General features: G+C 31.3%; 1 protein-coding gene across 1 annotated transcript in view; it reads left to right on the top strand.

Moving 5' to 3' along the window:
- LOC134274513 (beta-1,4-N-acetylgalactosaminyltransferase bre-4-like) overlaps positions 1 to 20,947 on the top strand; it is a 59,951-nt gene extending 39,004 nt beyond the window's left edge. The window contains exons 2-7 of the mRNA XM_062756797.1: positions 11,833 to 11,977; positions 13,054 to 13,283; positions 16,170 to 16,354; positions 18,699 to 18,821; positions 20,034 to 20,129; positions 20,239 to 20,947. Of these exons, the coding sequence (XP_062612781.1) occupies positions 11,836 to 11,977; positions 13,054 to 13,283; positions 16,170 to 16,354; positions 18,699 to 18,821; positions 20,034 to 20,129; positions 20,239 to 20,362 (900 nt within the window). The 5' untranslated portion in view covers positions 11,833 to 11,835 and the 3' untranslated portion in view covers positions 20,363 to 20,947. The remainder of the gene's footprint in view (positions 1 to 11,832; positions 11,978 to 13,053; positions 13,284 to 16,169; positions 16,355 to 18,698; positions 18,822 to 20,033; positions 20,130 to 20,238) is intronic.
- The last annotated feature ends 2,558 nt before the right edge of the window (positions 20,948 to 23,505 follow it).

Raw genomic sequence — 23,505 nt, 5'->3', positions numbered from 1 at the left:
GGAAAAGCTAAATGGTAAAAATCATTGTTATTGTTATTTTTTTTGTCATTTTGATCTTCTTCTTAAAATTCAACTGGCTTGGTATAATTTTCTAAAGTTTATATTACACTTTTAGCATCAAGATAACATATTCTGAAATGTGTTTTCACCTGTAAACCCTTACTAAATGTGATTTGTCTATATATTTGGGGTTTTTTTTTTTTTTGAAATATTACTAATATTTTCCAAGTCTAATTGATTTTCCAGTTCTTCGGAGAAAAAAATTCTTAGAACCATCCACTTTTCAAGACTTGTGACATGATATTAAATCTTTTTCAAAGAAAAAAATTGTTTGCATCGTCTGTCCTTAAGGTAGGATTCTTCTCATATTTCTAATATCTAAAAATTAATGAAATTTTCACAGAATCAAGAAGACAATATGTTTAAGTGATAGTATAAGTGAAATTAGATTTGACCGTTTTATATTAGGGGCAAGGTCAGGTCAAGGTCATTATCTTTTTCCTTGACATTAAGAATACAAAAATACTGTTGCCAATCATGTGATACCTACTTCTATTTCAAAAGTTTAAAGATTGTTCTTTTTGCATAAAAACATATTACTATATCGGGTCTATAGCATGATATTACCAAGTTTACATAAATAATTTAACTTAACTGGATATTGCCTAATCCGAATTTTCTCTGTTTTTCTTAATTTTTTAGGATATATTAGTTATTTTCATATGCTTCCTATATTTAACTTTTCCTTATTTTCACATATAATAAAGAGGTCTTATAAATGTACAAAATGATACAAAAACAAAAAGTTTTGATCGTTTACTAAGAGAGAAAAAATACTTTTTATGGATTTTTGGCTCAAATCTGCACTTTGATAGGAAGCGTTTAAAAGCTAACAAAGTTCTAGTTTGTTTGAAAAATCATATTTATTTGATATATTTTTAAAGTTTAGTCCCTCATTATTAATTTAACTTACATTTTAAAATAACTCCAAGTCTTAGATTGTGTAAAAGTTATAACTAAATTCATCGTTCTATTATAATTTTGAGAGGCAGAAAAGAAGATATTTTCATACGCCAACATTCCGCCAAAAATATAGTCCCTGCTAGTTTTCAAACGCAGTTTACCATTTCTATTTAAAGTTGTACAATTGTGATGAGGGAAGAAAAATATGGTCTTTTAAATTCCTTAAACCTCAATATATAAGACATATAAGCAAATATACTTTGAATGTTTTATCTAGTTAGAAACCAGAGAAGAATCCTACCTTAAGTTAAAAAAAATTCAAGTTGATCAAATAACGTTTATATATTTTATTTATTCAAACAGTAACTGCCAAATAACAAACGGTATCCGAGTTCAAAATTGCATTTGACAACACAAAATAGGAGTGGAACAAACACGAATCTACAAACTGTTTGCTGTTTCTTGCTCATATCTAATTCTTTTATTTAAATCAGTCACCTCTCTTTTCGCACACTGTTTTTATTTAGTAAACAGACAAATGTGATATCCAATCTGATATGAAATCTATAACCTTACTAGATATGACTACAATAACCTCACAATTTAAATAAAGCATGTCAAAATCTGACAGAAAGGCAGTCTTAAGAGCCACATATTTTTTTCTGTCGATAGATCATTGCAAGATTCTTAAAATAGTCATTGTATGAAACTGATACGGATTGCCTTCTTGGGCGGTTATGTTAACAGGACAGGGAAAATTTTAAATACCATGCTCCATAAAAGGACATCATTTTCTACCCTTAGACTGTAAAAGTACTTTTTCCATGGGGTCATAATTCCGCGGAATCTCAATTTCTGTTTAATCTATATATGCCTTACATTTATATTATATACGCTTGGACAAATTTCTGCGGAAAATGTGTGTCCGCGTACATAGTGAAAATTAATACCACGCGAAAAAAAGTACTTCTACTGTATATCCATCCTATAATAAATACCATGAAAATAATTCAAAGCACTTTAGAGTAGAAAAGGATTTATCAGGAGAAATCTTTAAAAATATAATGATCCGAGCAGTAATCAAATAACAAGAGCCGAGCTCGTTGCAAAGGAACGAGTAGGTCTTCCGTTGGAGCTGTGTACAGAGAGTACATACCTTGGGTCAAGGTCACTGCACTTCTTATGTGAACAACCTTTCTTCTCAACATGAGCCTCCAGTGAATCTGAATTACAAAGTTACGCTTGAACATTTTTTTTGTGTCAGTGACCTTGATTTGCCAGAAAGACCTTTGATTAGGGTAATGACACTACCTCTAATCATAAGTGATCTGTTTAAAGTAAGAGCCTCTAATGATTTTCATTTACTAAGAATTTCGCCGCTGAACTATTTCGTGAGGGATGCTGAATGTAAAGGCTACGTTCAACTATCATTCCATTGAACAAGAATGTTTACTTCGGAATATTTCTTTACAATTGTTCGATTTTCGTATCAATTTATAAACGTAAGTTAAATTCCTCTTAAAACAGAATTAACATCTGCTGAAGACAAATTGAAATAATTATTATATAGATGTTTATGATTATCTGCATAGGTCTATTTAGAATATGAAACTTTTTTATAAAACAAATTTTTACCCATGATTTATTTAATTACATTTTTATTCTGAAATCAGCCGATGAAGATGTTTTAAATTCGCATCATCTCGTTCCATTTCGTCACAGATCGGAAAAACAACTTTGAGGTATTTTAAAACATCACCGGCTTTTAAATTCAAACAACATATGCATGGAGTTCACAGGCACTTATACATATTCGTATACGGGGTACCCCTACCTATATTTACCACAGGTAGGGGGTACCCCGTATACGAAACAAGTGCCTGTGTGACAGATGATGTGACCAGACTCAATGGGATTCTCATAAACCGATTAAAAGACCATCCAAAATAGACAATGCGTGGGTACTTTAATGGTAGTGTTTATGGAATGGTCAACGGTAAACGAATGAAGTTTGACTTGTTGGACAATGTTGATGAAAAGATTAAATAGTGTAAAGTTATTTAGACAACCCGGAATTTTAAATTCCATCCATGTGATTATTCCGGAACTTTGAAGTCCATTGACGCCGAAGTTTTTGCTATTACCTTCAAAATTAAAATTCCGGTTGTGTATTTTTGCCTGTACGCGAATATGGCCCATTGACAATTTTCGAGCTTGCCAATTTTTGAACTGTTTGAATGCTTTTTACAAACTTTTTCCTGTTTTACTACTTCTTTCCTTCCTACTCTATCTTTCTCTTAACAACTCAATTCTGTGTTTACTTAAGAATAATTTAATTTAGTCTAAATAGTGTAATTTGATTGGACTAGACAGTCATATGACTGTGTTTCATATAGTATAAAGAATGTATGTATAGAGCCACGCCCCCTTGGCAACAGTGAGCCGGAACTACTTTTTACCATAACTTCCTGTTTACATTCCAGTTTATAGTAAAATGTTCATCATTTTATAAAAAATAATAAAAATATTTAATGAAATTCTTTTAATTCTATTTTTGTGTCATCTTATACTAAATTACACAATTATTATGTAAATAAATAGTCAAGGCACTAATAAGATGGAACTATATGAGTTGTGATTTGTTGTCGTCTGCACAATGGCAGATTTTGACATGCTGGGGGTAGGAGAAAATGTTGAAATTGAAGAAATTGATTGGGAAACCCTTCATCAAATCTTTGATGGGGAACTTGATGTATCAACATCTAGAAAGGAGGCTGAGGAAGAGATGGAAATGGTTTTAAATCCTATAAAAACAGAGGAAACCATGCTTAGAGACCAAGACTCAGACTGCAGGAAAAAAAGATTCAAAACTGTTAATGAAACAGAGCTGTAGGAATTGAAAGAAAGAAGGCAGTCAAAAGCTACAAAGTTTAATACAAAGTGGGGAGTAAATTTGTTTCAAGGTAAATGCATGTTTTAAATATTTTAAATGTAAATTATTTCAAGTCAACAACATTTTTAATATCCAGATTGGGACTTGAACCCAAATTCCCCACACAAATTGCATGGTTGCTTTACCATTAAGCTATCTGGATTTATATGAAGTATGACTTGATAAGTTGATAATAAAAAAGGTCCCCCTTTTTTGTAGAATGGAGTGTTGAAGCTTTGGGACTGCCAACTGATTTCCATAATATTTCCCCTACTGAGCTGAACAAACGACTAGAAAAATTTTATGCAGAGGCTACACCTAAACCCAATGAAAAAAGGTCACAATATATGACAAAAGAACAAGCAACAGAATACCACAGTAATACATACAAGAGCCTAAGATCAGCAATTAATCGCCATGTTCACGACATTGGACGTCAGTTTGACATAGTGCGTGACAGAGAATTTAGGGGTAGCAGTAATGTCTTAGACGGAAAACTAAAAAAAGAATTTACAAGAAGGGCTCTCTCGACCAAGAAAGCACAAGGCTGTTATTCCAAAAAATGATCTTGATAAAATTTCAGCATACCTTTATGGAGATTCAACTCCAAGAAAAGAATGTATGCAGTACCAAATGCAGGGGAACACTGTCCAGTCAATTCTTTAAAGCAATACCTCTCAAAGATGGACCCTACTGCAACATTTCTTTTCAACAGATGTTCAAAAGAAGCGTTATCCTTTCCAACTACAGAGGAAATTTGGTACACTAATGTTCCTATCAAAAAATACCAATTCACACGTTTTATGGCTGACATTTGTAAAAACGCAAAATGTGAAAATTCTTACACTGCACACAGCTTACGTGCAACCTCCATACAAGGCATGAACGATGCAGGATTCGAAGTGCGACACATAATGCACATGAGTGGCCATAAAAACGAATCCTCTGTAAGGAGTAATAGCCGAGAATGCGCTACTTACCAGAAGGAGTCGATGAGTAGAGCTTTATCCAATCTGATCGTCCCACAAACGGAAAGAAATGACACTGTTCAGGTTACAGGATCCAGTCATGCCGTCACATGTAAACATCCTGACGTCTCAGCCCAAATAACAACATCTGCAGAAATCATTCAGTCTTCAACCTTTTCCTCTGGATTTATATCCAACTCGTCCTTTCATCGATGTGTTTTTAATTTCACCTCCTCCAAGTAGATAAGTCATAACCTGCACTTGCTTAACGCGTTGTTAAATTCCGAAAAAATGGCCGTCGATTGGGTGGATTGAAGCTCGTCGATCTCTAGATCACCTTGTTACTAGGATGACGTATTCTTACGCGGTTGAATTTAAAATTGTATAATTTTTACGAAATAAAATTTGTTATTTTGAAATATTTAGTGTTGGAAATTAAATTATAAGGAATGAATTCTTATTTTTTTTATTTTATACGATATAAAATGGTTTGGGACAGTTTACGCTTTTTTATAAACCGCTTCGCGGTTTATAAAGCGTAAACTGTTCCAAACCATTTTATATCGTATAAAATTAAAAAAAATAAGAATTCATTCCTTACACTACTGGCTTTTAAAACCCCTGTCCGTATGAAAATCCCCTGTCTTTCTCTGTATCCTACAGCATTTTCACAGTAAGCTACGGTATATCTACAGTATGCTACGGTATGCCAGCTCTGTATATACAGTAAATCTCTGTATGCCACTGTATGTATCCCCAGCATGCTACAGTTACATACAGTAGGCCCCGATACGCCTACAGTATGTCACTGTATGGCTACTGTTTCCTACAGACAACTACGGTAAACCCCAGTATATGCCCCAGTACGCCCCTGTATATGTTCATTGAAGCAAAAAGAAGAAGTTTACACACTCCCAGAGCACTGTACGGTTACCTAAGGTGTGGGATTATCAATTTTGTACACAGAGTTACTTACCTAAGAAATTTTTGAACAATATTTAAAACTCATGGTAGTTTTTTTTTAATTTGTTCTTTTATAACTCTGAAATAACTCTGAAAAATTAATAAACCATTGCTACAAAAAAATATTTATCTATCTATTTTTTTCATAAATTATGTAATTATTTTTTTCAATTAATTTATTTATTATTATTTTCTTTTTTTTTCTGGAAACACCTATTTAATCCGTAAGATAATTGGAATGACTTTGTACCTTTTGTGGTAAAAAAAAAACGGCCGGGGTAATGCTGCATTTTGGAAAATTCTTGTTTTTTTCAATTTATGATGTTCATTTAAAAAGAATTAATCTTATTAACTGCATGTAATTAATCATTGCATAAAAAACTTTTCTTATTTCTAAATTGAATATACAAACAAAATTATTAATTGTATACCCGAAAGTTGGATTTATTTGGCTTATTTTATGTAAACAAGTTTACGCTAAAATGTCTCTCAAAGTCTTTTTGAATCATATTAAAACTATTTTTAATTATTTTACTTCCGTGTTGGATATCAAAATAATCGTCTCATCATGCACAATCTTAATTCGTCAATAGCTTTTTTGATACTTTTATTTTGTTTAGTTTGACAAACATCGGTTCTCATATAAAGAGAAATGTTATTTCAAACAGCCGCAGAGTGGACACGGTCGCTCTCTGCCACAAAAGAAACAAGGTATAGTGGTCAGTGAAAAAGACAATAGGTGTCATTACTGTGTACCCCGTGTCACTGGTAAACAATCAATGGCTTTGAAGTTCTATCATAATCGTGTTAGGGTTTTGAAAACCGATTTTTTTTTCAATTAAAACAAAGTAAAAATATGAAATTGCAATTGACAAATTAGAATTGTGCATAATGTGACGATTATTTTGATATCCATCATGGACGTAAGATAACTAAAATTCGTTTTAATATGCTTAAAAAGTACTTTGTAGCATAGTTTAGAATAAAAATATTTATACAAAAAACCCTTAAAAAATTGCATTTTTGATGATATAAATAATTGATTATTTCGTTGTATTGTCAATTTAAAAAATATAAATAAAAAGATTGACATTTTTATGTTGATTGATTAATAATTTATTTTATTTATTTACCATGTATTTATTTTTCTAACACCTGTTTAATCCATCAAATACTTGGAATGGCTTTTTTAAACCTTTTGTAAAAAAGAGAGAAAAAAAACACAGCAAATGTAATGCTGCATTTGAGAAAATTCTAGTTTTTAAAATTAATTCAATAATTGATTTTTAAATGGTTAGTGGATAAATAAATAAAACTGATTAAAAGCACGTATTTAATCAGTATTTAATCATTGTAAAAAAACAATATATTTATCTATTTATTCTTAAAATTGACGAGACAAACAAATTAATTATAATCCTGAAAGTTGGATTTATTTGGCTTATTTTATGTAAACAAGTTTACGCTAAAATGTCTCTCAAAGTCTTTTTGAATCATATTAAAACTATTTTTAATTATTTTACTTCTGTGTTGGATATCAAAATAATCGTCTCATTATGCACAATCTTAATTCGTCAATAGCTTTTTTGATACCTTTATTTTGTTTAGTTTGACAAACATCGGTTCTCATACAAAGAGAAATGTTATTTCAAACAGCCGCAGAGTGGACACGGTCGCTCTCTGCCACCAAATAAACAAGGTATAGTGGTCGGTGAAAAAGACAATAGGTGCCATTACTGTGTACCCCGTGTCACTGGTAAACAATCAATGGCTTTGAAGTTCTTTCATAATCGTGTTAGGGTTTTGAAAACCGATTTTTTTCAATCAAAACAACGTAAAAATATGAAATTGCAATTGACAAATTAGAATTGTGCATAATGTGACGATTATTTTGATATCCATCATGGACGTAAAATAACTGTAATTTGTTTTAATATGCTTAAAAAATACTTTGTAGCGCATTTTAGGATAAATAATTTTTATATAAAATAAATTAAAAAGAATCAGGGGGGAGGGGGACTTATATAATTGATTACTTTGTTGTCTTGTAAAGTACAAAAATAAATAAATTATTTATTTATTTATTTTGTTTATTTATGTATTTGTAGATTAATTTATAAACAGAATAAATAAATAAGATAAATTATTAGTTCATTTTTTTTTAATTTTGTATATTTAAAGTCATTTATTTTATTTAATTTCCACTTACCACTTCACCTTGTTTATTTTGTGCCGTGGCTACTTTGCACCTCTGCATTTGTCAAGAAATAGATTGATTTGTTTTTACAATGATTAATTTCATGCCGTTAATTAATTTTATTTTTTTTAAAGAAAATGAATCAATTTTAAAACTACAATTTCCAAAATGCAGCATTACCCCTGTTTTTTTTTTTTAAGAAAAGTTACAAAGTCAGACCAAGTATTTTATGGATTAAATAGGTGTTCGCAAAATACATAAATTAATTAATTAACTAATCAACCAATTCAAAGAATAAATAATTAATTTAAAAAATTGAAAAATAAATATTTTTTGAAGCAATGATTTATTAATTTTTCAGAGTTATTTCAGAGTTATGACAGAACTAAATAAGTCTCTTAACAAATAAAAAAAATATAACTTTGTGTTTGTATATTTGTTCAAAAATTTCTTAGGTAAATAACTAAATGTACTTAATTGATAATCCCACATCTTAGGTAACCGTACAGTGCTCTGGGAGTGTGTAAACTTCTTCTTTTTGCTTCAATGAACATATACAGGGGCGTACTGGGGCATGTACTGGGGTTTACCGTAGTTGTCTGTAGGAAACAGTAGCCATACAGTGACATACTGTAGGCGTATCGGGGCCTACTGTATGTAACTGTAGCATGCTGGGGATACATACAGTGGCATACAGAGATTTACTATATATACAGAGCTGGCATACCGTAGCATACTGTAGATATACCGTAGCTTACTGTGAAAATGCTGTAGGATACAAAGAAAGACAGGGGATTTTCATACGGACAGGGGTTTTAAAAGCCAGTAGTGTTAATTCGTACAGAAGCTCCAGGTTCCGTCAGAGGTAAATTTCTTAATTATCCATCATTTCTTTGAAAATATTATCAGCTAATTAACTGTCAAGGATTGGGGGATATCAACAAAGGAAGAGATGTTTTTAATTATCTAATGGGAATTATAATATTTACTGCCTTCAGGACACTCATTTTACACCTGAAAGGACATGAAATCAGATACATGTGGGGTTTTGACTGTTACTTTAGTTCTTTTTCATCAAACTTTAGAGGTATAAAAGATGAAAATATTGTATTTTTAGTCAATGACCAGTTAGTTTTAGAAACACGTCTCATGGAAATTAGAGGAAAATGTATTTCATATTCGTCTTTTAAAAAAAATCCAGACTTTTCAAAGAAGAAAAAGTTATAAAAGAAATAAGTTCCATGGAGGAATTTTCACATGGTTATGTGCTGAAATCCTTTAAAGGCATCAAAGGTATTCATTTCATTAATGGGGAAAAGAAAATTTCAATGCTTGCTAATGACACTTCTCTTATATTAGATGGCAGTATGAAATCTTCGCAATCAAGTTAATTTAAGTACCCTTAGAGATTTTGCAAAAGTGTCCGGCTTACATATAAATTATGATAAAACACAAGTAATATGGATAGGTAGCAAAAAAGGTAGTGATGAGGTTTTATGTAAAAATCAATTTCTTGAGCGGGGAAAGAAAAACTTTAGGTTACTTGGTATTGAATTTGATATAGATTTGCACTTTCAAGGAATCTCAGATCAAAGTTAGAAAACATAAAGAAAATGATAAGGCATTGGAAACGTAGGAATCTCACACCTCTAGGACGATTAACAGATACAAAACTGCAGTGGTTTCAGATCAAATTAATCATAAAATATTAGCAACATATTCCTTTTTACATTAAATTAAGAAAATAGATTTATATGGGTGTTCTTTTTGTGAAATGAGACAGAAACTATTGCACACATCTTCTGGCAATGTGAAGTAATACAAGACTTATTGAACAGTTTTGATAGTTGTTTCAGAAAGATTCATATTAATGTTGTATATTCAAAGAAAGAATTCATATTGGAATCTTTTACAAAATTAGACAAACTTAAATATCTCATTGCTCTTCAAATTAAATATTTTATTCATAGAATGAGATGTAGTGCTTAAAACATCTTCTCGAATAAACTGATATCCTCCATCAAATATATGTATGAAACAAACAAATGTATTGCATATAAGAACAATAATCATGTGACTTTTGACGAAGCCTTGAAACCCTGGAAGAATATGTTTATGATTCTTTTTATCTCACTATCCCTTCTCTCTCTCTCTCTTTTCTCTCTCTCTCTTGCTCTATTTCCCGTTCTCTCTCTCTCTCTCTCTCTTTCTAATAAAAAAATTACAGAAAATGTAAATAAAAAAAAATAATAATATTTTCGGACTATATGAATTTCTTGCAATCTTTGTACAGTTTACGGAAGTTTCATCGGGTCTGATTTTCGTAATGCCTAAGTAAGGACAAAAGCAACAACGGGTTACTGAACAGTGTCTAGTAAATCTCCCACCAAAGAGCTTGTTACCCGGTGTCAAACAGGGTTTGGAATGGTTTCCAAAGAACCGTGACGATGACGTTGACGCGAAACAGAGTCACATTAAGGTCAGATTATTCGTACGTCCTGCCACCTGTTTCATCACCACCTTTCTATCATAATCAAAGTACTCAGAAGTACAGAGAGCCGGGCTCATTTACAGAGTAAAATGAATTTCTAACATGAATCATACGTTTATATTGTATTAGCAGATAAATAAAAAGAATATCAGATTAAAAATTCTTATGAAAATGTTTTTTTTTAAACTAGCAATATAAATTACAAGACACTGACAATGAGTTTTCGATCCAAATACCACGGTCCGATTTTGTCAGAATCAAAATTAATCTGGTACTACGGCTGAATGTAAACAAACAGGCCAGTCTGGTTCCCTCTCCTGTTTTTCCTCGTTAGTGTAGAGAACTACGATAACACTGATTATCAGATATCCTTACGCTAATAAACAATGTTCTTTGACTTAAGACTGAAGTTTTCAAAGTCATTACTACTAATGTTTATTTATTTAGATAAAACTTCGTTTTATTAACGTTGCTTTATTTAGCGTTTGTATTATCTCAGAAGCGGTTGAAAGTAAGAACTATATTTTTACCCGTAACTTTAAAATGGCGACTATGGGGTTGACATCCTGTCTTGAACAGGATGACATAAGCCGGCAATTGCTCTTTGAGCAATAAGCCCGGCTAAAAACAGCATTTAATACAAAAGACTATCTTAATCATTTTATTCAACCCAAAACTGAAAGAAACCAATTGCGCAATTTGGGCTTTTGAGTCGGTAAACTTTATGTTGTATTCCTCTCACTGGCGCATGCGCATGACACTTGACTAATTTTCTGGCTAAGTTACCTATGCCCAATATACCTATGGTTTAAAGGAAAAAAACTCGGATGAATTCCATGCAAAGGGAAATAAAGATACTGAAAAAATAAAAAAGAAAAATAAATTTAATACAACTCAAAAGTTTACCCTGCGTTTCTTTTTCATTTCAGTATATGATATTTGGCCTCCTTAGCGTCAGACACAAAAACAGACGCGCACAAAATTTATATGCATAGTAGGTCTCCTTAGCTCCTGACCTATCGCTTTGCCTAATATACATTCCGGTAGAATAGTTAGAAGAAACAAACTCCACTTACTTTCTTAGAGTTATCACAGAAAAAAACAACAACAAAAAAAGAGAATCGGATGTTCTTAAAGCATATCAAACTAACGGGCAGACGTAAAACCAGACGGACGGATCGACATCAAGTTATCTTAATACCCTCCCATTTTTTATTTTGAGGGTATAAATATTTCTATATTGTTTGTTTATTGTGGATTATATTTTATTCTATAGAAATATACGTTTCTTCCACTTATTTTCATTTTGTGATTTCAGAATATGCAGATGATTGTAAAGCGGAATAGATATAGGCATTGGCGAGAAAACATAGTTCATCTTATATTCTTGTTCTGTGCAACGTATTGGTCTGTTTTCCTGTATAAGTTGGTCTTCTATTGCAAAACGTATACATCGCTGCTTGGTACGTATTCCCAGTTTCGCGGTAGGGTCAGATGTTGTTTGTTGTGACTCTAGTTCAAATCACAATCGAAGTTTTCATTTTGTAAATTATATGGTCGATACAAAGACCTTGTCAGGAATTACAATTTATCATTAAGTCAATTTGTCATATTAATTGTCATGCCATTATTTACACACTGGGTTGTCCATGGATTGTTTGTTATTTCCCTATAATATCAAGGAGCACAGGGAGGGTGTGACCGGTCGGCAGGGGACGCAGACTCATCCGTATCACCTGATCCCACCTTTGATGTTTTAAAGATCCGTGTTTGTTCCGCTCCTATTTTGTAATGTTTAATTGACTTTTGAGTTCAAATGCTATTCGTTATTTGCACATGTTTCTTTGCACAATTAAACATGCATATACGTATATCATGCAATAGCACTGACTTTCCTCACGTTTATACGTAAAAGTAGTCTAAAGAACAGTAAAAGTATTCAAGAAAATACGGATCTTTACATTTTTAGCTAAAAAGTTTCTGTTCTTGAATAAAAACTATGAAAATTAACAAAATGATTTCATTATTAATTTATGATATTCGGGGTACTCTTCTACTTCGAATTTCAAATGCAACATGGTTGATTTGAGGAAAATTTTATATGGGTGGCCAGGAGATAATTTAAGAGCTTTTTCAACTTTTTGAGACAATAGTTATGGATATTAGGCTAGGATTATGTTTCTTCCATCTAAAAGTGAGAGGAAACGAATGACAATTTTATAAAGACACCAACAGAGCTAAAACTGCAAGAGTCTTTACTCAGAATAATATCAAACGAAATCAATTTAAGTTATTGTTTCTCAAGGCATCCACAATGTAGTGTGGTGCATAGATATGCAACCCGAATAAACAACTGATGAAATTATTATTCATACAATGTTACAGTATCTTTTCTTAGAATAGCGTACCTTAATGTGTTATGAAAAAGAAACCTTATAATTAATGAAAGCATACCGTATTGAATGAGATTCTTTAGTGTATTTATTTAGTAATAAGGTTTTTTTTTAAATAATGATTGTAATTTCTTTTTTTATCACAGTTGGAAACTTCAGTGTAAATGTTACCCCGGTATCATATACAGAAGTGGCCAATAAAATTTTTTGGATAAGCAGTGGAGGACACTACAAACCAACCTGTACATCTGTGCAAAATGTGGCCATAATTATCCCATTTCGGAACAGGGAGAACCAGCTAGCTATTTTGTTGAACAATATCCATGATATATTATACCGCCAGCAAATCGAGTACTCCGTTTACGTTGTAGAACAGGTATTAATTTGCAAATACAAACGATAACAAATACTGACAATGCTTTTTGATCATTCCTTGGTCAAGATACATAATTATGCTCTTGTTTATTATAATTTGTATACCTATATACAAGAACAACATTATGATATTTTTAGGAAATAATGCAAGGTTGGTATATTTTGTACTTTTAAAGGAATAAATTGTGAAATAAATGTTGAACAAACAGTTTCAATGCAAACATGTCTATGTAATCTTCAGAAAAACGAAAGTGAAAAAAAATATAAAAAGGCATGCTTGCTTTTTTAAAAGCTTATGCAATAAGATCAACCTAATTTTTTTTCTTATGACTTATTTATTGATAAAATTTGATGTTTAAAACTTCTGATTTTGTAGAAGATGCAAATTTCATTCGGGATTCTTTCAGAAATTATAGACCACAAAACTTTTGTAAAATATTGATTTTCAGATTATTCTGCATAAAACATTTTCGAATATTGAATTGAGCAACGGCTTTGAACATTATTTTCTCAAGAAAAATAACGCCTAAAATGAAACAGTTATGGCTTTTTTCTGTTCAAAACTTTAAAATAGCATTCTCTGTTCAGAGTTGTCGTTCCCGCTACGCTCCCACATACACCTCTTCCAACGCTCCTTGTACAAGATTCTTGTACAAATTTAAAACGGTGGAAATTTGAAGTTTAACGAGGCCGAGTCTAATTTGAGTGCGCATATACTTTGCGCAGCTTTTAAATTTCATGCAGTCATTTGTGCGACAATAAACCTTTGCCAAATATTTCAATTTTAATAAAAACTGAACATTATCTGTAACCCCTACTGATCTGAAAATGTGATTTTACGACAATAATTTGGGAAAAACGCTGAAATGGCTCTGGATAATGATGTCACCATTTTCGGATTTTGTAAGCAATGCATGACGCTGAAGAATGACGCATGACTCACGTGTATGTTCTATGGATATCATACTAAAAAATGATAACAGAACATCCTAAGAAACATACAAGCGATTGAATATTGCTAAATTTTTTTTATCAAAAAATCATATGCGCCGATAATTCATCTGCACCGATATATGGCAATTTTAGAGGTATTTGGCTTTGAAAAAATAAACATAGTAATGAATTTCTAGACCAACCTAGATGGTGAACTTTTTAGAAATTTCTCTGTTTGGTGACTTTTTATGATAACTTTCATGTACTTGAATGAAAAAAAAAATCTCTAAGGCAGAAATACAAAAATGGGGAAAAATATGATAATCTGGCGCTTTTAAAACAATAAATATATCAGAAAAAAATTAATTATCAAAAAATTATCAAAATCCCTAGCGCAGAAATGATTAGACTCAGGCTCGTTAAATAGCAATTACTCATTGTAATTATCGATGAAGATGAAAATTTATCATTTATATTATATCTATAGTCCCTAAAAACGACTTTTTTCAGAGTTTTAATGAACTATTTTGCGGAGTAAAAATTAAAATCTTAATTAAAAAATACTTTTAAGATGTGATAAATTGAAATAAATAATGTTTTCTGATAAGAAATTTGATTAAAAACAATCATTAATAAAACATTTAATCTTTTACAATTTTTCTAAGAATCTTGTAAAACAAGCGTTGACAAAAGTGTATGTGGGAGTGTAGCTGGAAGGGTAACTCTGGATAGAGAATGTTTAAAATAGTTCAAAGTAATGACGCATTATTTCCAGAAATATCCTCCTGGAATGCCTATTTTTTACGCTTTATTACACCAATATAAATGTACGCTACTAATATTCAAGCCAATTTCAAAACTTTTTAAAGAACATCACATAATCATGGGTCCTGTGCCTGCTAAATATTATTCTATTTCATATATGTATTAAATAAATTCCCCAATTGATTTTTTGTAATGCAAACTGCAGAAGATCTAACTAAAGGCTTCTCTAGATATTGCTTGGAAAAAAGGTTTTAAGGTCATAGGCAATGTAGTTTGAACTTTATTGGGTTCTTCCCTGGAGTTGAAGAGTTCCACTAAATGAAGGACCTGTGTGCAATATCTATAATGTCTATGTATGGATTTGTACACCTCTTCTAAAACATTTTTTGATAAAAAAAAATCTAAAATTTTTGTTTGGTACTTTTTATACATTTGTCTTTGAATAATGCATAGATTTTCAAAATTTGGTATCTTTTCAAATTCCTGGTAACGCATACTGATTTTTTGTCTAAGAACATGTGATGGTATTTTAAGTTTAAACTTAGAATATCTTGAAAAATTATCAGTAGGTAAGGTACCTTGCGTATGTCCTTAAAGAAGACAGAATTTATGAATAGATGGGGTTGACCTTTCACACTGTGACATAAAAAACAAAAGTGGTCTGCGTGAAGCCATAGGGAATTGAAAGGAATTGTATTATGAAATTTCATTGAAAGCACTCAAAGGCCTCTCAAGAATTCGCACGAAAAAATAATAGTGTAGTGTAACAGACAGACCGAAAGATAGACAAATGGTTGAACAGAAAGACCGAAATCACTAGTCTCCTTTTTCAGTGAAAGCAGGACCCAAAGAAAGAAAGACGTTATGCGTGTTTATACTTTGCTGTTATGCGGTTGCTTACCTGGTCAATAGGTTAACTGCTTAGTGTCAGATTGTTTTCCAAGCTTAATTTGTACAACTTTTATTTTTAAAAATAGACAGGTATTATAACTACCTTAAGCTTTCAAAATATGGACTTTAATAAGGTTTTTATAGGTTCATGTTTTAAAGGTCTTACTAAAAAGTGGAAATGGAAGTCAGTAAATTGAATTTTATTTGAATAAATATTATATTAACGAGTCAAAAATCAGTAGACAAACACATAGTTTGTCAACAAAAAATATCTAGTTGTTTTCTTTCCTTATTTAAGGCTGATAACCGAGGGTTTAATAAAGGAAAACTCTACAATATCGGATATACCGAGGCAGCCAAGCGCAACCATGACTGTTTTGTATTTCATGATGTCGATCTAATTCCAGAAAATGATAATATTTTTTATGGATGTATTAGAAGTCCTATGCACCTATCAAGAGCAATAGATAAATTTAACTACACGTAAGTTAATTATTTTTATTTTAAATTTCATGCTTCTTAAAAAAAACGTGTTAAGATATTGATAACTTTTTTTCAATCTTCATTTGATTAATAAGAAAAAGAGAGGAGCATGGTTTTTTTCAGACACTGTTTAGTTTAAAGGCTGCAGGCTTTTAAAATCGAGTACTGTTTCGTTTGATTCATGCCATAAGGCCCCGCATCCAATTCTTTTGGCTCCAGATCTTTAATTTAACTTTTTTTAAATTTTGTATCTCAAATTAAAAATCTTTTCCTGTTTATGCCACTGAAAACATATTCAATTATTTGTCTTTTCGTCTTGAAGTATTTTAAAAATGACAGTCGAGAACTAATGATCTCCGATCCTCAGCCAAGAAGGATAACTCTTTAATTTATAATTTACTTCAAAATGCCTCGAAAGGAAGCTTAAAAATTTAATCTATTCATGCAACAATTTCCATATTAATGTGTATACCTTTCAATGTACTAAACGTTTCTTCGTTCTCAGAGAGGTTCTTTTAAAACGTTGAGATTTTAACCCCACAAAAGTATTCTAAATTCACATAATTTGTAGTAGTTTATAGAAAATTGATAGGACATCTTTATATGCTATGCATTGAAAAATGGTCTAAGCAAATAAAGAGAAACAAAAGTTCCTTATGTGTATAAAATTGTGTAATATCTTAAGAAGCCCAGATATGTATGATTGTTATGTCTAAAATGAGTTTGTTTGAATTGAAAAATGCATAGTAGATGTTTTTATTTGCATTTCTTTAGGATTTATTTGGGATTTACTCATTCCTCTGTATAAAGTAATATATATTCAAAGATGGATTTTGAAGAAATATCGTTGGTAAAAACAAATTATTTTAGAATACAGGAAATGTAAATATTTGCGAAAGGATACATCTATGTTTAGTAATTTTCTTTAAAATAAAAAATTTTGAATTCTGTAGGGAAATGTCACCAAAAATATCACTTTTCAGCAAAAAGACTTTAGGCCAAACTAATTGCTTGAGTGGTTTTATCATTAGTTATTTCACATCTAGTCTATTGTAATGTTATTTTGTTTGAAACAGCACGATGCGTAATTAATAAAATGCAAAGAATTCAAAATATTCAACTAAATAAGATTTAAATTTGAGGAAACTTCACAGTTCAAAAACAGTCTATTCTATCTTCATTGGGTACCTATCAGATCTAGAGTATTATTTTAAAATTCTTATTTTCATGTACAACTGTTCAGTTGGCAATGCAGGTACCGGGATATTTGACGGTACATTTGTCAAAGCAAACATCAAATCAAACAATTCGTTTTTCTTGAGATTCCGAAAGTTGTATACAGTACCATTTAATAAAAGGAAAACTTTCAGCGACAGGAGATTTTGTACAATCGGACCAAAACTGTGGAATTAACTGCCTTTATACATAAAAAAATAAAATATATTCATGAATTAAAAAAAATAAAGCTACCTCTTCAGGGACTTCAATGCTTTATTTTAATTAATACGTTCCAGTAACCATGTGTATTTGTATATATCATATGCAAATATTTATTACACAGACTTTTTACAAACCATAGAATACGTTGATGTAAAAAAAAAAATAAGCGTTTAAACAAATAAACCAGTTTCAGTTTAATGAAGTATACATGTACTTGCACCATTGCGTTAAATAGTTGTTACCTTCTCCTATAAATCAATAAAAAAAAATAAGGAGTCACATTATTGCAGCTTTTAGTTTGCTACATATATACATGTAAAAAAAATTGAAACGGGCTATGAATACCAGATTTGAAACAGAAACTGGTTACTGACAGGAACAGGTTGATGATAAAAAATTCATTGAAATATTTAGATAGAACAAACAGTATTAAAGCTCAAAACTTCATTAAACAATGCAAATAAGGAACAGAGCAAACGCGAACCTCATGAATATCAGAGGTGGGATAGAAGAGTTAGCATCCCCTGCAGACCGTCTGGAAGAGTCCCTGTGGTCCTTGTCATGATCAGCAAATAGCGAAAAAATCTGTGGAAAATTCAGTTGTAAATAATGACCTTACTCTTTGTATGAAAAAGGTCATTATTTGACAAAATGTTAGATTTACTACTCAATATATTAGGCCGTCATTTTCAAACTCAATGACATGGTACAAATGCAAACGGTGGATGTAACATAAACCTAATCAAACTCCAATTTTCAAAGGTCCGTCTTACCATTGCTGATATAATTTTTAATTTGAACATTGAGTAAAATATTTTATATTTTCCTGTATCACTTTCCATACTTCTTTGCTTACTGAGAAAACCAACGATAGTAGTGAAATGTGTATTTGTATTCCTAATAGACTTCCAGATAACAAATTAATAGGAGGCGTTTCTGCATGGAAGAAAAATGAATTTGAAATGGTCAATGGTTGGTCAAACTTGTTTATAAACTGGGGTGGAGAAGATGACGATATGAGCTACAGGTCTGTGTCTTTCAGAAAGGAATCAGCAATTTATAAACATTTCATCCTTTTATTGTTATTAAAAGTAGTATATATGTATCAATAATTGAAGTTGAAATGCTTGCATTTTTTGATTAGTTGACATAAAAATGCTTTTTCATTCATTGTGATATGAGAAAATATTTTGGGAAAATGTATATTATCTATTAGCCAGTATCACGTTTTTATTATAATATCACAGTATTCTCTTTAAAGGGGCATGGGCACAGTTACAGCTAAATTTTCGATATTTATTTTTCCATTTCTTCAAATATCTAACTAGGGTCTTTCTAATGATCATCAAAAATTTGAACCCCAGTTGTCCAGATACAAGAAAGATTTAGAACTCCAAACCTTTGTTATGTAAACAAGGCTGGTGTCATGTTTTTGTTTACCCAGGTTAATATTCTAATATATGTTCGTTCAAAGTACATGTATATAATTTCAAGCAAGAGTTAATTTTAAATACGATTCGACAATTACTATTGATTTGTTACAAATATGATATTTTCCATTTGTAAACAAAAACAAGGAACGAAGAACTTTAAGTTCTGTATCTTGTTTGTTAATCATCGAATGATGTTCAAATTTTTGCTTATAAATAGATGATGCCTTAGTTAGGAATTGTAAACATTAAAATTGATTTTAAAAAATCAGTTGAAACTGTGTCTAGGCCCCTTGAATGAAAGATGTTGCGATAACGAACAATATTCAAGCTCAACAGTCCACTAAACAATATAAATTTTGAAGTAAAGCAAACATGGGCTTCTAAAACGTAAGAGGTGGGATCAGGTGCCATGGAAGAGAGTGTATCCCTACCGACTGGTCACACCCACCGTTTGCTCCTTGTGATGATCGGGAAATAATGGAAAAACGTCGATAATTTACTGCGTCAACAATGGCCTACTAATTAATATGGAAAACGCCAGTGAGCAATTTATGAGTTCTACACAATACAATCGTATTATACTTGAATATATTTTTAATCATGTCTAAATCTGAGGGCATGTTAAAACTCATCTACATTTTAGATAAAATAGCAAAAGTATCAAGTGTTTTTCTCAACTACTAGTACAACTGTATATCCTAAAAAAAATTTTGGATTTATATTTTTTTTCAGAAATTTGAATTTGGAACAGCCAAAGCAGAGCATTAATTGACAATGTATTAGCCAACATATATTTTCATTTTTAGGATTATTGCCAATGGACTGAAAATCTATCGTTTTCCCAATTCCATTGCTAGATACAAAATGCTTCGACATCCTCAAGCAGTTGTTAATACTGCAAGGTAATGTAAACGTACATTAATGTGTACGCTTAGTTTGCTAAATTGAAAAGTAACAAAGTATGTTTCTAACATTCTACCAGAACTGAAGACCTTTTCTTGCTATTTGTAGATTTACCCTACTAGAAAGCAGTTTTGATCGCCATAGAAGAGATGGCTTGTCCTCCTTACGCTATGCTGGTGTTAAAATAACTGAGTTTAAATTATTCACAAAGATTTCTGTTAGTTTATTGTGATGTCTAAATAAACTTGGGAAAATGTATATTACCTCCTAGCTAGTATCAATTATTTTATTATATATTAGTGTCCTCCCTAATGATGATATGGAGACAAGGAACAATATTCAAGCTCAAGAATCCACATAACAATATAAATTTTGATGTAGAGCAATTAAAACAAATACAGAGTTTGTCTTTGCTAATAACATAAAGAAGAAACACCAACAAATAAGATACATTGTTAAAAGAAATGTAAATTACACATATATTAAAAGGAAAAAATGCATGAAAAAAAGAGGGAATCTATTTGCTCAAACATGTGATTGTCAGCTAACAGTGTAATTTTCTAACATGCATTTAAAATATTTTTGTGAATAAGAAAGTCTAATTTCTTGAGGTAGTTTGTTCCAAAGATGTACAACTGGGTGGTGAAAAGAGGACTTGAATATGTCTGTACGAAATTGTATTCATACATCTGTGACTGTAATTATAAGGTCTACATGTACAATATGTTAATTTGTATATTTGTATATACCTGGTATATAATTATTAAAATTTATATATCTGTCCTTAATATCTAGAAGGCCATGGAGAAGAGCACTAACCAGGTTACCGTCTTTAAATAAAGTATAATTATTATTATTTTGGTCTTCCGTCTTTAGCGCAAGACCATACTGTTGTTCTTAGGTTTCTCTTCCACTATTTTTATTATTGTTTGTTTTTTCCTACCGATTTTGGATTTAAAAATACTAGACATGTAATTTCAAATTTTTGATGACGTCACTTCTGGTTTAGAGATTTTCGAGATTTAGTGATTTTAGAGGGTAATTTTGTCCGCAGCACTTCTTAGAAAAGCACATGAGATTTTCAATGATGATAGAGCAAGGTATGTAAATTTGTACTATAAAGTTCATTTTTACCAAGTGCTACATGTACACTACACGTCGGCGCTCGCTATGGCCCGAAAAAAGTCATATCGCAAATTTCAAAAGTGCTAACTCCCTTTCTACAATATCTATTTACATAATGTACACCTCTCTCAAGTACTCTCGAGCTCGTGGTTGATACTTGTACAAAGCGTGTTGGACCGAATTATCTTGCAAATTAAATTGGCAGTATAAATTAGCTAAATTTTCGATAATCTCAATTTCAGGGCTGTGGAGGGGGGGGGGCTTTTAAAATAATTATAAGAATGTTTTGCTTTGAAAACAGTGAAAGAATATGTTGGAAACACACGGTAAGTAATATTTTGAGAAGAAAGTTTTAAAAAACATGGAGAAATAATTCAAACAGCGTTTTTTTTTTTGCGCACTAAATATACAGTTTTTTTCAATGGATGGCACTGTAGCTCTCCGGTCTGTCAATATACATTTTTTCGGAGAGCTACAGTTCTGCAACTAAATTTGTGATTGATCTATGCTTGAGTAGACCATACGTCAAAAAATGCAGTAAAATTTTAATTGTTTAATGTATAAAAAGAACCATGGAATCGGATACAAAGCTGACGGACTGCATGCAGATAACCTGAGATGTTAAGTTTTAAAAAATATATACGATTCTTTAGTCGAGTTTTTTTTTGGGGGGGGGGGGTTGAAATGTAACATTTGAGTTATTAAATAGCATTATGTAAAAGTAACTAAAAACCAACCTTAGGAAATACAAAACCAACTTAAAAAGTATCAGGAGAGAGTCATGTATTTGAAAAAAAAATTAAACAAGCCCCACCTCCACCCCACCCCCTTCCCCCTCCATTCATATACATGTTTATACCCGGTACACAATGTATGTTTTTAAGTTTGAGCTGGTTGCTTCTGACTCGTATCCAACTAAAAACAAATCTAAACTCGCCACCGATTTCTAAAAATATTGTAAATTGTATACAAGGACAGACCGCTGTTTGAGGCCGGAGAGGGCGTTAAATGTTTTAAAAATGAAAAAAAAAACTACGCTTTACCATTATTCATTTTTTTTTTCAAGCTATTACGAAAGAACATCTGACACTGCACACATTAAATGTATAATATGCATTCATTTCCTACAACAATGTAATTGTTGCATAATGCTTCAATTCTAGCAAAAAGCAATGTACATCTATATTCATTTACGTTTAATATGCACTCTATACAGATTGAAAATAAAGTAACAGTACGTATAAGGGTTGAGGCAAATCATTCACAATTTACTTGGGAAAAGAACAGAGGCATACAAAATGAAGATTATAATTCTATTTCCGACTCTCAGTTTTCAAAGTTCGTACATGAACTAGAAAACAATTATTTTCAAATAATAGGTTATGAGAAATGTCTTTGACACATTTGATTTTTCATTTCATGTATTTAATGACATAAAGGTTTGGCGTTTCAGGAAGACAAAAATATCCTAACAGTATGTATCTGAATTCTCTAAACAACAAGATCTAGATAGCAATAAAATATACGAGATTTGTTTTAGGTTTTTAATTTCTTGATAAAGGCGTTAAACTCTATATTTCATGGTCTTCTTAACAGAGTTTCAGACTAGCTGATTATAAGTAAACGAGTTTGTTGGGGTATATCATGTTTTCTTTAGAAAAAAAAATCATACAGAATGGGTTCAGAGTATACTTTTATTTTTAAACAATGTATTTATCTTTCGTACATTGTAAATACATACCAGTATGCAAAATGAAAAGTTTACCAATTCATATTCTGAAATAATTTTGATGGCTATAATTCACCCATTTCCACTACCTATACTTCACAGTAAATTAACCAAATTATCAATCAGTGCACGTGCGTAATTTAAGGAATAGTTATTGTATATTTATTATAGTGTATCCTGAGTTATTTGGACGAAGGGCGGTGACGAGTGCGAAGCACGAGTCTCCGCCCTTCGTCCAAACAAATCAGGATACACCGTAATAAATATTCAATAACTTTCTTGTATCATGGCCAATCAAACGTCATGTCACAGATTTTCAGCATGATTTTTAATTACACCAATAGAAAATGTAGTTTTTGTCAGGTGACCGCATGGATAATCTCTCCTTTCTGTCAGTATTTTTAATAAACATTTTACGTGCGTATTTTCATGAGAAAGGACGTCGGATTGCAGCATCCCAGCACCCCCCCCCCCCCCCCCAGGATTTTAGAGTGTGGTGCAAAGTGTTTTTTCCTTTCAGC

The sequence above is a fragment of the Saccostrea cucullata genome, unplaced genomic scaffold (assembly GCF_032062105.1).
Source record: "Saccostrea cucullata isolate Sc308-1 unplaced genomic scaffold, CSIRO_AGI_Scuc_v1 ctg719, whole genome shotgun sequence".
NCBI lineage: Eukaryota > Metazoa > Mollusca > Bivalvia > Ostreida > Ostreidae > Saccostrea > Saccostrea cuccullata.
This window is presented reverse-complemented; position numbering and strand designations above follow the sequence as displayed.